This window comes from Mus caroli, chromosome 18 (assembly GCF_900094665.2).
Source record: "Mus caroli chromosome 18, CAROLI_EIJ_v1.1, whole genome shotgun sequence".
In the NCBI taxonomy this organism is placed as follows: Eukaryota; Metazoa; Chordata; class Mammalia; order Rodentia; family Muridae; genus Mus; species Mus caroli.
In genome coordinates, this window is record NC_034587.1 from 34,742,935 (window position 1) to 34,757,146 (window position 14,212).

Genomic DNA, 14,212 nt, shown 5'->3' on the forward strand with positions numbered 1-14,212 from the left:
GCTGTGGATCGCGACTCTGGACAGAATGCCTGGCTGTCGTTCCAGCTACTCAAGGCCACGGAACCTGGGCTGTTCAGCGTGTGGGCGCACAATGGTGAGGTGCGCACCACCAGGCTGCTGAGTGAGCGAGATGCGCCCAAGCACAGGCTGCTGCTGGTGGTCAAGGACAATGGAGAGCCTCCGCGCTCTGCTAGCGTCACACTGCAGGTGCTAATGGTGGATGGCTTCTCTCAGCCCTACCTGCCTCTGCCAGAGGTGGTGCGCAACCCCAGTCACCAGGAAGGTGATGTGCTCACGCTGTACCTGGTCATAGCCTTGGCTTCTGTGTCTTCTCTCTTCCTTTTGTCTGTGCTGCTGTTTGTGGGGGTGAGGCTGTGCAGGAGGGCCAGGGAGGTCTCTCTGGGTGGCTGCTCTGTGCCCGAGGGACACTTTCCTGGCCACCTGGTGGATGTCAGTGGCACAGGGACCCTGTCTCAGAGCTACCAGTATGAGGTGTGTCTTTCAGGAGATTCTCAGAGTAATGAGTTCAAGTTCTTGAAGCCTGTGTTTTCTGGTATTGTAGACCAAAACTATGGTAGGCAACCAGATGATCAGTCCTTCCCAAGTGTTTTAGGCATGTGAAACTTCACATTTCGCTCTCTGCATTCTTCTGTCGCTTTTGCTTTTGCATTTTCTTTTCAAAACTGGTAGTAATGTTTACTTGTGTTTGTTTTCCCATTTCTCTGCTAGTTTGCATAGTATTGCTGTTGGTTTATTAGCTTGTTAACTGTTTAAGTATTTTTCCAATTCTATTGTTGCTGAACATTTTACATTAGGACACTTCATGTTCCTGATTGAATTTGCCATAGTCTGTCCTAAAGAATGTGTGTTTTCTGTAATGAATAAAATTCTAATTATAAAAGTATACTTCCTGTCCTAGGGGAATAGATTAGTTTATAGAGTGCTTATGTGTTTGTTGGAGGCCTTATGTTGGATCCCTCCATAAATACAGCACTTGGAGGTGGAGGCACGCTATCAGAAACTCAAGGTCATCTTCTACATAGAGTATGCAAGCTTAGCCTGGACTATGTGATGAACAAGGTGGATTAAGTCTCAAAAAATAAAAATATAATTCTGGTGTGTGATCCCATAGAAGAACATATGATTTCTTTTAAATAATATGTCATTTTAAAATCAAAAGCCCTTAGTTTTATTATTTGCATGGCTGTGGCTTCAGTAGCCTCATTTGTCTTTTCTTTGGAAGCAGTTCATATTCGTTAATGTCAAGTTTCTTCCAGATTCCCTAATTATGTTTTCTATTCTCCAACACTGTAAATATCATCTCACGGAAACCAGACCCACATCATCCATTCTCTCTTATAACTTAATATTGAAAGGGGTAGAATTCTCTTCATTGTCTTTAGCTGATGGGAGCACGTGGCGTGATACTGATGACATAAAGTCAATCAGCTCCAGGGAGTGGGAGGGGGGGTGCATGTGCGTGTGTGTGTGTTTGTGTGTGAGTGTGTGTGCGTATGTGTGTGTGTGTCTGTGTGTGTGTGCACGTGTGTGTGCATGTGTGTGTGTGTGTGCACGCATGCACACACGCGCGTGTGTGCGCTGTTACTTGTTATAGTGGGAAAATCCTGATGTAAACCTCAAATTCTGTCCTCAGGGTAGCTTCTGGTTGTACAGAATGCCAATATGTAAATGTTTTGGATGATGATATTGCTGATTGATAAGAAATTTCCATTATATAGGATTAACATTAGTTAACTAAAAAAATTTTAGTAAAGATGTGTTGATGTAGTATTGGATGATTTGGAGAAAATATTCAGAAAGATTCCCCCAAAGATGTTCAGTCCTGATCACTAGAACCCAGGAATATTACTTTATATTGTAGAGATAAAACATGAACAATAAGGCTGTTAATAAGGTAAACTTAAAACAGGGTGTATATTCTAGATCATTTGGGTGGGTCTGAGAAAACCAGTGAAAAGATTTAAAAGCAAAGCTGAATCTACCCAGAGATGTAGAAGAATATCCAGAGATAGTGGCACATGCCTTTAGTCCCACACTTGGGAGGCAGAGACAAGCTGATCTCTGTGAGTTCAAGGCCAAATACTCTACATAGTGACTTCCAGGACAGCTAGAGCTATAAAGTGAGACCCTGTCTTAAAGAAAAACATGAGAGAGGTGGGGGAGGAAAAAGAAATTCCCTAAGGACTGTAGGTGTGTCTTGTGGCTCAGTGTTTCAACCTGACATATTCTGACTGTCATACCACAAGGAAGTGACTTATCCCACTTTGGGAGTTTACTAGAAAGTTCAATATCTGTGTTTCCTGATGGCTCTCTTTCTCCAGTTGAAGCCTGAGGATGCAGCTGATGAAGACCTAAAAGATGGAAGTGGAGCCAGGCAGTGGTGGTGCACCCCTTTAATCCCAGCACTCAGGAGGCAGAGGCAGGCAGATCTTTAAGTTTGAGGCCAGCCTGGTCCACAGAGTGATTTCCAGTACAGCCAGAGCTACACAGATACACTCTGTTTTGGAGAAAAGTATGGACATGGGTTTTTAATTGGGTGGAGGTGCAGACACAGTAAAGGTTCAGGTTGCTTTGTATAGACTTGGTAGAATGTGATCTTAGCAAGTCTGCCAGTAAAGACACAAGAGGAAGTGAGGCGTGTGTGGCTCTTAAACACTTTGGCTGATAGAATTTATAATTTAAAAGAACTATGGGGAGAAATCTGGACATTAAATTTATTACTAGTAAGAGCCCAGGCAAGGAAAACTCTATTAAAAACTGGAGGAAGCCGGGTGGGAGTGGCGCAGGCCTTTAATCCCAGCACTCAGGAGGCAGAGGCAGGCAGATTTCTGAGTTCGAGGCCAGCCTGGTCTACATAGTGAGTTCCAGGACAGCCAGGGCTATACAGAGAAACTCTGTATCAAAAAAAAAAAAAAAAAAAAAAACCCCACACTGGAGGAAATTTACAGAAAACTTAGCTGAATCATGACTTACATTTTTATGAGGAAAAAAAAAACTCATGCATTTGGGCATTGGCAGAGGAAATTTCCCAGAAAACTGCCAGAAGTACAACTTGATTTCTTCTCACTGGTTATAGTAAAATATCAGATGAAAAAAATACGCTGTACCCAGGACCTGATGCCTGGAGGGAAACTCTCACTCTAATTGCATTAGAAAAACATATGTTAAATTCAGGAAATTCACTGGCAGGATGCATTGTAGGAGAGACGTCATAGGTGCGGCTGAGAACCCTTTCACTGGGAAATCTCAGAGTTAATAATAGAGAGAGTTACAGGGAGTTAATAAAACAGAAGCCTCTCTGAAGGGCCGAACACGTTTTCTATTAGTGCGTTTTTAATGCATTTTTCTGCATGTATAGGCATAATGTGATGCTAACTGCAGTAACTGTATAACAGGCTCTGTGACTGAAAGAACTTTCAGAAGTTGGTCCCATCTTTCTGCTCTCCGCTGTGTCTGCTGAGGGGTTAGAAAGTAGCAGGTATTACTTTCTCCAGGCTGTTGTTATTAACAGCCAATCAGCAGGAGTACTTCTTGTCCTTTGGAAGCAATGATGACAAATTTTTAAATAATGTTGCTTTGAATAGAAAACAAGAGAAGTAAGTTTATTACTGGTATATTTAGATTTGGACTTTCTCTTAATTTGTCTAAAAATCATACTCGGATCAATCCTATAAACCTTCTCATATGTTGAGATGTTTTGAAGCAGGCCCAGAGTTTCAAAATCGTTAGGCCAGTTCATTCAGGTTCCCATTGTCTTAAAAGTTATCTGACAGTTGGTTTTTCCCTCTATTTTATAAAGGTTTGTATGAGATATTTGTGATTGTTTGAATGAAAATTGTCTCCCACAAGCTAATGTATTTGAGTGCTTAGTCCCCAGATTCTGGATATGTTTGGGGAGGCAGTAAAGGTCGGCTGGAGAAAGCACCTTACTGCTGGTGGGCTTCGAGAGTTCACAGCACTACTCCACATCCAGGCTCCTCTCTTCCCTTGGTGTTTGGGACTGAAGATGTGACCTGTCAGCTGTTTGCTCTGCTGCCTGCTGCTGTACCTCACCAACCATTGTATATTCTCCCTCTGGAAATGTAAGCAAAAATAAACTCTTTCTTCCTTCAGGCTCATTTGGTCGTGGCATTTTATTGCAGCAACAGAAGAATAACTGGCGAAAGTTTTATTATTTTTTCTTTTATTTTTGTGGGCTTTGATAAAACTGGCCGTTAATATCACCCATGGGTAAACTTTTTTTGTTTGGGAAGACTGCACTACAAACTCAGTTTGATATCCCAGAATTACAATTTTCTGTTTTCTGTTGGTAACTTGTTTTCTTCATATATATATATATATATATATATATATATATATATATATATATTATAAAACCTCAAAATTTATGTTAGCTGTGGAATTTTTGAAGGGCATTATTTATAATATTAATTTTATCTTGTAAGCTATTTTTATATTGTAAGCAATACAATACTACTCTCCTTTTTAGTCTAGATATTGGTAATATGTGTTTTTCTTATAAGTATTAGTGTGAGAGTATCAACTTCATTATTTTTTCAAAAAAAATAAGTCCGCATTATCCTTGATACACTGCCTATAACTTTTTATTTTCTATTCCATTGAATTCTACTATTATTTTATAATTTCTATTATCTCCTTTGGATTTAGCTTTCTGTTTTGTTACTTTCTTATTTACTCTATACCTTACTTTTAAAATTTAAATCAAAGCACATGAAATGTGAATGAACCTGCACCCTTTTCTCTGTATGGTACTTAAAATGAAGCTAATGAAGTTTGATATTTTGTATTTTTATGAACATTCTATTTGAATTTATAATTTTCATCTTCTTTGACAGGTATGTCATTTAGAAGTTTCTAGCTTTTCTTTTTTGTTTGTTTTTTTGTTTTTGTTTGTTTCCATTTCTTTATTATCAGTAGATTCAGACCCAAAGGTCTGAATAGCGAAAACAACAAAAACTCTACTTGGTCATTAAACCCAATTCTGCAAAAGCTGAAGCTGCAAAGTATTTGTATTTCTTCTTTTAAAATGTTGTACTTATTTAAATGGACATTCATTGTTTGTTCTGTGTTACCTTTTATATGAATTACAAAGATGGGTAAATATGAATATTTCTTAACATTAGAGATTCATTAATTTGTTTGGAGTCAAAAGTTGATTGCTTTTATAATTCCAAAAATTTCTAATCCAATAGAGTATAATAATTACATGTTTAATTCTTTTTTTATTTCCACAAGTTAGCAATTTATTTGAGTTATTACCCTTTTTTATTAGATATTGTATTTATTTACATTTCAGATGTTATCCCCTTTCCTGGTTTCCCCTCTGAAAACCCCCTATCCCCCCCTCTGCTCACCAACCCACCCACTCCTGCTTTCTGGCCCTGGCATTCCCCTATACTGGGGCATAGAAAATTCAAAAGACCAAGGGCCTCTCTTCCCATTGATAGCACTCCTGGGCATATACTCAGAAGATGCTCCAACATGTAATAAGGACACATGCTCCACTATGTTCATAGCAGCCTTATTTATAATAGCCAGAAGCTAGAAAGAACCCAGATGTCCCTCAACAGAGGAATGGATACAAAAAATGTGTACACACAGAATGTGTACAGAAAATTTACACAATGCAATAAAATGCAGCTATTAAAAACAATGAATTTGTGGAATTCTTAGGCATGGATGGATCTGAAGGATATGATATCATCCTGAGTGAGGTAACCCAATAACAAATGAATACACATGGTATTCACTCACTGATAAGTGGATATTAGCCCAGAAGCCCAGAATACCCAAGATAGAATTCTCAAAACACATGAAACTCAAGAAGAATGAAGACCAAAGTGTGGATATTTCAATACTTCTTAGAAGGGGAACAAAATATCCATGGAAGAAGTTACAAAGTGTGGAACAGAGACTGAAGGAATGACCATCCAGAGACTGCCAGGGACCCATCAAATATACAACCACCAAACTCAGACACTATTGTGGATACCAACAAGAGCTTGCTGGCAGGAGTCTGATATAGCTGTCTCCTGTGAGACTCTGCCAGTGCCCAACAAATACAGAGTTGGATGCTCGTAGCCATCCATTGAAAGGAGCACAGGGTCCCCAATGAAGGAACTAGCTGAAGGGGTTTTCAGCCCCATAGGAGGAACAACAATATGAACTAACCAATGCCCCTAGAGCTCCTTGGGACTAAACCACCAACCAAAGAAAACACATGGTGGGACTCATGCTCTAGCTGCATATGTAACAGAGGATGGTCTAGCTTGATTTCGAAGTGTTTTGAGGATACGATTTTATTATTCCTCACGTTTTGATTTGAGAATATATTCTTTATATATATATTCCCTTGACACTTACTGAATTCTTTTATTTACAGAATCCAGTGTTCTGAAGTGTATTGGTAAAAATGTCCATTTGAAAGGAGTATAGTCTGTAATTGGTAAAAGTGAAGATTTGTAAATATTAACTAATTGTTCAAAGATGTTTTAAATATTATTTATGTATTTTTCCTATGTTTAATAATTTACTAACAGAAGTATGTTAATTTCATCAAATATTATTGTGTATTTATTTGTATATTTCTTTTTTCGAGTCTAGCCTTTTTAAACTTTATTAGTTTTTAAGCTGTTATTTGATTCACACAGGTAATTTTTTTAGTGTAATTACTTGACATTTGTCCTTGTAAAATGTATATCTTTCACTGTCTAGTTAATATTTCACTGATTTAGGTATCTCATAGTTCTCTTTTTTGAGATATGATGATCATTTCTTTACTAAATTATATAAAAGTGAGAGCATAATGGGCTAAGCTGTCAGGCTTTCTCAAATGTGGTCCTACATTGGCCTGGTACTATCTGAGAAGAGGATACCTAAGGAAGACTGAAGAGAAAAGCAAGAGATGAGTGAGGCAGGAGAGAAGACTTGAGTTCACAGTGTGTGGAAAGAAAGGTTGCTATTTGAAGGCCCACACAAATGGAATTTCAGGGGGAGGCGGAAAGAGAACAAAGAAGGAGAGAGGGTCAAATAGAGGCATCTTGGAAGTTCATATGTAGTTTGAACAATAGAAAAGAAATTAGAGGAGCTATTCCTGGAGACATAGAATTGTTGATCCAGAAGGGAAAAAGGGGGTAGTAGCTCTGGGGCAAGTCCAGAGTAAGGATCCAGAGAAAGACATCTGTACTAATCTTTTCTTACTGTAAATCTAGACTCTGAGGGGCCTCCCACCAGTATCCCATTAGCAGAAGCTCATGCTGAAGCCCCACTGTCCTAGTTTACTTCTCTGCTGCTATGCTTAAGCACTGGTGAATAGCAACTTGGGAAAAAAGAGTTTATTCTAGCTCCTGGGTCATAACCCAAGATGGAGAGACATCAGGGCAGGAACCTGGCTTGCTTTTCTTTTGCTTGCTCAGCTACTTTTCTTATGCAACCTGGACTCACCAGTCCAGTCATGACAACACCTCCTTTTTCATCTAACAATGAAGAAAATGTCTAATAGATGTATGCTCAGGCCAGTTCAATGGAGAGTCATCTGAAGGGAAAACAGAGAAACAAATAGTGTGGTGACTGGTGATCTCAGTTAGCAGTTGCTAGGGCCTAGGATTTCTGCCCTGGTGCCAACCAATCCATCTTGTAGTTCTTATAACTATAGTCAGTTTTACATTATACACCTTTTTTCTATAATGTTATATTCAACATGCATTTATTGTTAATGTAAATACTCTGTAAACAACATAGTTGGGTGCTGGGGGGGGGGTTCCCCATCATTATTAGCTGTCTTAAAATTTAAAAAGCCATTCAATTTATATGTACTATACAATTCTTCTATGGCTGTAGATATTCGATTTTGTATTCAAACAATCTGTTTTCAGTCCTTTGTTTATAATTTTGTTTCATTTTGCTCATGGAGTTTTAACATTTTATTTATACCTCCAGTAGCCTTCCGCTGTGATATTTTCTCTAGAAAGTGATCAAGATAGTCATTTTTTGTTCTAAGCCCTTAGTGATCAAGGAAGTGGAAATCAAAACAACTCTGAGATTCCACCTTACACCTATCAGAATGGCTAAGATCAAAACCTCAGGTGACAGCACATGTTGGTGAGGATGTGAAGAAAGAGAAACATTCCTCCATTGCTATGGGATTACAAACTGGTACAACCACTTTGGAAATTAATATGGAGATTCCTCAGAAAATTGGAAATAGATCTACCTGAATATCCATTTATACCACTCTTGGAAATATACCCAAAAGATACCCCACCATGCCACACAGGAGCACGTGTTCCACTATGTTCATAGCTGCCTTGTTTCTGATAGCCAGAAGCTGGAAACAACCCAAATGTTCCACAACAGAATAATGCATACAGAAAATGTGGTTCCTTTACACAACATAATACTACTCAGCTATTACAAATGAGGATATTCTGAGTTTTGTAGACAAATGGATGGGACTAGAAAATATCATCCTGAATGAGGTAACTCAGACACAAAAGGACATGCATAGTGTATACTCATCAATAAGTGGATATTAGCAAGAAGAAAAAAGTACAGAATACCAAGGATACCATCCACAGAACTCAAAAAGTTTAACAAGCTGAAAAGCCCAAGGGAGGATGCCTCACTCTGACTTGAGAGGGAGAAGAAAGCAATCACAAGAGTCAGGATGGAGGGAGGGACCTGGGTGGAAAAGGAGACAGGGACAAGAAGAGGAAAACATGACAAGATATTAGGTGTGGGAAGAGGGCTGAAGCTCTGAGGGACAGCAGAAAGAATGAAAACAGATAGCCTCGGGTGGGAGGAGATGGGGGGGAACCTCTAGAATGTACCAGAGACCTGGAAGGTGGGAGACTCTCAGGACTCAAAGGGAGGGACTTTAGATGAAATATCCTACAGTAGAGACAGGAAATTTGTAGAGCCTACTTCCAGCAAGAAGACAGGGCATCAAGTGGAGGGATGGGGCTGCCATCCCACAGTCAAAACTCTGACCCATAATTGTTCCTATCTGAAAGAACTGCAGGGACAAAAATGGAGAAGAGCCTGAGGAAAAGGAGGTCCAGTGACAGGCCCAAATTGGGATACAGCTCAAAGAGAAGCCCCAAGGCCTGACACTATTAGTGAAGCTATGGTGTACTCACAAAACGGGGCATATCATGACAGCCCTCCAAAAGACCCAACAAGCAGTTGAAAAAGTCAGATGTAGATATTTGCACCCAACCAGTGGACAGAAGCTGCTGACCCCTGTAGTTGAATTAGAGAAAAGCTGGAAGAAGCTGAGGAAGAGGACAGTGACCCTGTAGGATGACCAGTAGGCCTCAACTAACCTAGACCCCTGAGATCTCTCAGACACTGGACCACCAAACAGGCAACATATACCAGCTAATATGAGGACCCCAACATATATAGAGCAGAAGACTACTGGGTCTGGGTTCAGTCAGAGAAGATACACCTAATCCTCAAGATACTGGAGGCCCCAGAGGATGGAGAGATCTGGTTGGGTGGGGACATCCTCATGGAAACAGGGGTTGAGGGAAGAGGTATGGGATGGGGGAAAGTCAGAGAGTATATTGGGAGGGGGATAAAATCTAGAGTGTAAGAAAAAGATTAAATAAAATTTTAATAATAATAATAATAATAATAATAATAATAAATGGTCATTTCTTATCATAATCTACCTTAAGTGGAAATTAGACTAGTTCCTATAAAATACAAAATAGTTTTAAGTATTTGATTCTCATACAATTTGCTATGGCACAAAATATAGAGACGTATTTGAGAATTCATATGGTACTCTGCAAATATAATCAAATTAGAAAATTCTCATAAAGGCTTTTATATCTACCATATACAGTACATTTTAACTGTAAGGAAATAAAATATACTGAAGAACAAAAATAGGCTTTAAACCAAACTTCAAATCAAAATTTTCACTAGAGAACTCATACTGTAAAGAAATAGTAGAAAGGCACTAAATGTGAGAACTCATTTATTGAGTTCTCAGTTAAGACATATAAGGGATAACACACTGGACATAAACCACATTAATGTGTGATATATAGGGAACATTTCAAATTTGCCTTGAACCTTAGGAGTCCTGTAAAGCACACATTGGAGACAAATTCTACGAGAATACAAAATGTAGAAAGCCTCAATTCTTCATCAACATGAAACAACTACAGTGAAGAAAATTCTTATGAATATAAGAATAGTTGATATTTGCTCCAACTATTTTGATGCCAATTAAACTCTGGATGCAAAATTTGTGAGAAAACCTTTATTTGTTAAATACTTAAGGCATTCTTAGGTGAGAACTCATATTGAATTTCAAACATGAATATAATACAACATGAGAAAGTTGTTATTTTCTATACTTTGAATATGCATGTAGGAACTGTCATTGAGGAGAAGACTTGTGGATATAAAATCTTCACTTAATCTTTAAAATTTACATGACAAATAAGAAAAATAAAAGAGTTCTATAGTTATAAAGAAATGTAGGATCTGGTTTTCCATTCATAATTATATGGATACAAAAAGTATGATTTGAACAGTAATAAATCTTCGAACTATTCTTTATATTTTACTATGAATTGTATATTATATATTTTAATGTATTCAATGAAGAGAACCCATATATAATGGTTAACTTCTAAGTCAACTGACTGAAATAAGGGATATATAAAGACATAATAAAGCATTATTTCTGGATGTCTGTGTTTGTGAAAAAGATGAGAATTTGAACCACCAATCCAGATAGAGTAGATTCACTCTCACTCGAGAGAAACTGGTACCAGCTGCCTTCTGCATCTGGAGCAAAAACTTTCTCTTGCCTCTGAATAGCAAATCTCTAGCTTTTGGTCTTAAGAAGCTAAAAGAGCCAGCTCATATTAGCTGGTTTTCTAGGTTCTATGTAGTATATTGTGGGACTTCTCAATATCCATAATCATGAGAAATAAATTCTATTTCTCCTATATCTTCTTCTCTCTTTTATTTAAATGTATTTCTTGCCTGTTTGTATGTGCCTATATGTTTTTCCTTGCATTTTTATATTTCTGTGCACCATATTCAATGCTTGGTGCTCACAGAGACCAAATGAGGGAATCAGATCTCATGGAACTGAAATTGCATATGGTTGTAAGCTGCCATGTGGGTGCTGGGCATAGAACCCAGATCCTTTGGAAGAGAACACAGTGCACCTAACCACTAATCAATCAATCTTCCCAAACCCTCACTCTGCTTCTTGATAGTGAGGAATGATCTGAAGAAACCTGAAAAAAGTATTCAGTTGCTTCTCCTCCTTAATGAAATATAAGAACTCATACTAAACAAAAATGATTTTAATATAAGGAAAGTTCATATAAATGTGTGTGTGTGTGTGTACAAATACTGACGAGAACTCATACAAACATGAAATTTAAGTAGACTTCTAAATATTTCTCATTCTTTAGCCAGAGAGTAAGAACCAATAGTTAAATACCTGTCAAGATTGTAGGAAATATTTTAGTTTTTCTTCTTTCACAGATGTATCAAAAGTCACACTAAGAAGAGACACAATAACTATTATCAATGTGGTAAAACCTTTAAGTACATTTCTTCTTGTATGACAAAAGAAGAAAATTTATTTTAGAAGAGAAATCTTTAAAGTCCGTATTCAAGTACTAGGAAAAGAACATTTCAGGATCTTTTTCTATATATTTACTACACAAGTCTTGAAACTAAGATACATGTTCTGGGAATTACTGAAGATATGAGTAATAATTCTGCTATAAGAAATTGGGAAATGGTCCAGCATTGTGTCCCAAATCACAGATTAAGTGGAGATCCCAGCTGGGCCAGAAGTCAGGTAAGTCACATGCTCACAGACCTCTACCAATAACTTTCTGACTTCCCACTTTATTCCCATTCCTCCCTCCATTCCTCATGGCTGAGTCCCAGCTCCCAACTTGTTTAGAGACCCTGTGCTTGACCACTAGTCATTCCTGTCTGCAGAACTCCTGTAGGCACCTGTTCATAGACAATTCTCACTCTATCAATAGCCCCCAACACCACTCCTCATTGCCATGTTCCAGATCCCAGTAGAGGCAGAGACCCCAACTAAACCAGAGGTCATGATGGCCACCCCATCTTTGGTGGAGACCCTGCACTCAACCACAGGCCACTCAAGGTAGGAGACAGGGATGAAACAGAAACCAAGAAATAAAACGAAAATCCAACAAAAATAAATTCCAAAATTGGCACATAAATCTATAATCACCTCAAACACAGATGCCTAGATGTGACTATAAAAAGTCAGAAATAATGGAAACCCTTCAAACTCATAGAAACTGAATACCTCTCTACTGAATGATAACTGGATCAAGAAAGAAATAAAGAAACAAATCAAGGACTTTGTAGAATTCACAAAAGTGAATACTTAACATACCCAAACATATGGAACAGAATGAAAGCAATACAGAGAGGAAATTTCATAGCAATAAGTACTTACACACAAAAAAATAAATCTGATACTAGCAACTTAACAGCACATCTGAAAACTCTGGACAAAAAGAAGTTAGCACACTCAAGAGGAGTAGACAGCAGGAAACAAACTGTGCTGAAATTAATAAAATGGAAGCAAAGAAAACAGTACAAAGAATCAATAAAACAAAGACTTGGTTCTTTAAGAAAATCAACAAGAGAGACAAACCCTTATCCAAACTAATTAAAAGTCAGAGACAGAATATCAAAATTAACACTATCAGAAACAAAAAGGGGGACATAACAGACACTAAGGAAATCCAAACAATCATTAGGTCATACTTTAAAAATCCATACTCCAAAAAAAAAAAAAATTGGAAAATCTAAAAAAAAAAAAAGTACAATTTCCACAATAGATAGTATTTACCAAAGTTAAATCAATATCAGATGAACAATTTAGATAGGGATAGAATCCCTGAGGAAATAGAAGCAGTCAATAAAAATCTCACAACATACAAATGCCAAAGGCCAGATAGGTTTAGCAAAGAATTCTACCAGACTTTCAAAGAAGAGCTGACACCAATACTCCTAGTCTTTGTTGGGCTTTTATGGCTATGAAGAGATACCATGACCCAGGCAATTCTTATATTGGAGCAACATTTAATTGGGATGGCTTACAATATCAGAGGTTCAGTCCATTATCATCATGGCAGGAAGCATGGCAGCATCCAGGCAGACATGGTGCTGGAGAAGGATCTGAGAGTTCTTCATCTTGATCCAGCTGCAGTCAGGAGAGGACTGTCTCCCAGGCAGATAGTAGGAGGGTCTCAAATCCCATTCTCACAATGACATACTTTTATCAAAAAGACCATACCTACTCAAACAAGACCACACCTCCTAGTAGAGCCACATTGAGGGACAAGCATATTCAAACCACCACATGGGATGGATCCACAGGTAGGGTAGTCTCTGGATGGCCTTTCTTTCAGTCTCTGCTCCACACTTGTCTCTGTATCTCCTCCCATGGGTATTTTGTTCCCCCTTCTAAGAAGGACTGAACTATCCACACTTTGGTGTTCATTCTTTGTGAACTTCATGTGGTCTGTGAATTTTACCTTGGATATTCTGGGCTTCTGGGCTAATATTCACTTGTCAGTGAGTGCATACCATGTGTGTTCTTTTGTGACTGGGTTACCTCACTCAGGATGATATTTTCTAGTTCCAACCATTTGCCTAATATTTTCATGAAGTCATTGTTTTTACAGCTGAGTAGTACTCCATTGTGTAAATGTACCACATTTTCTGTATCCATTCCTCTGTGGAGGGACATCTGGGTTGTTTCCAGCTGCTAGCTATTATAAATAAAGCTGCTATAAACATAGTGGAGCATGTGTCCTTGTTATACTTTGGAACATCTTCTGGGTATATGCCTACGAGTGGTATAGCTGGGTTCAGGTAATACTAAGCCAAATTTTCTGAGGAACTGCCAAACTGATTTCCAGAATGGTTGTGCTAGCTTGCAATCTCACCAACAATTGAGGACTGTTCTTTCTCCACATCCTCACCAGCATCTGCTGTCACCTGAGGACAGCAGATCTTAGCCATTTTGATCTTAGCCATTCTGACTGGTGTGAGGTGGAATCTCAGGGTTGTTTTGATTTGCATCTCCCTGATGACTAAAGATGTTGAATATTTCTATAAGTGTTTCTCAGCC

At 38.3% G+C, this 14,212-nt stretch overlaps 1 protein-coding gene across 1 annotated transcript in view; it reads left to right on the forward strand.

Moving 5' to 3' along the window:
• The window catches only part of LOC110285082 (protocadherin beta-15-like), a 5,306-nt gene extending 3,861 nt beyond the window's left edge, over positions 1–1,445 (forward strand). Inside the window, exon 2 of the mRNA XM_021151102.2 lies at positions 3–1,445. Within this exon, the coding sequence (XP_021006761.1) occupies positions 3–621 (619 nt within the window). The 3' untranslated portion in view covers positions 622–1,445. The remainder of the gene's footprint in view (positions 1–2) is intronic.
• Positions 1,446–14,212: the final 12,767 nt, after the last annotated feature.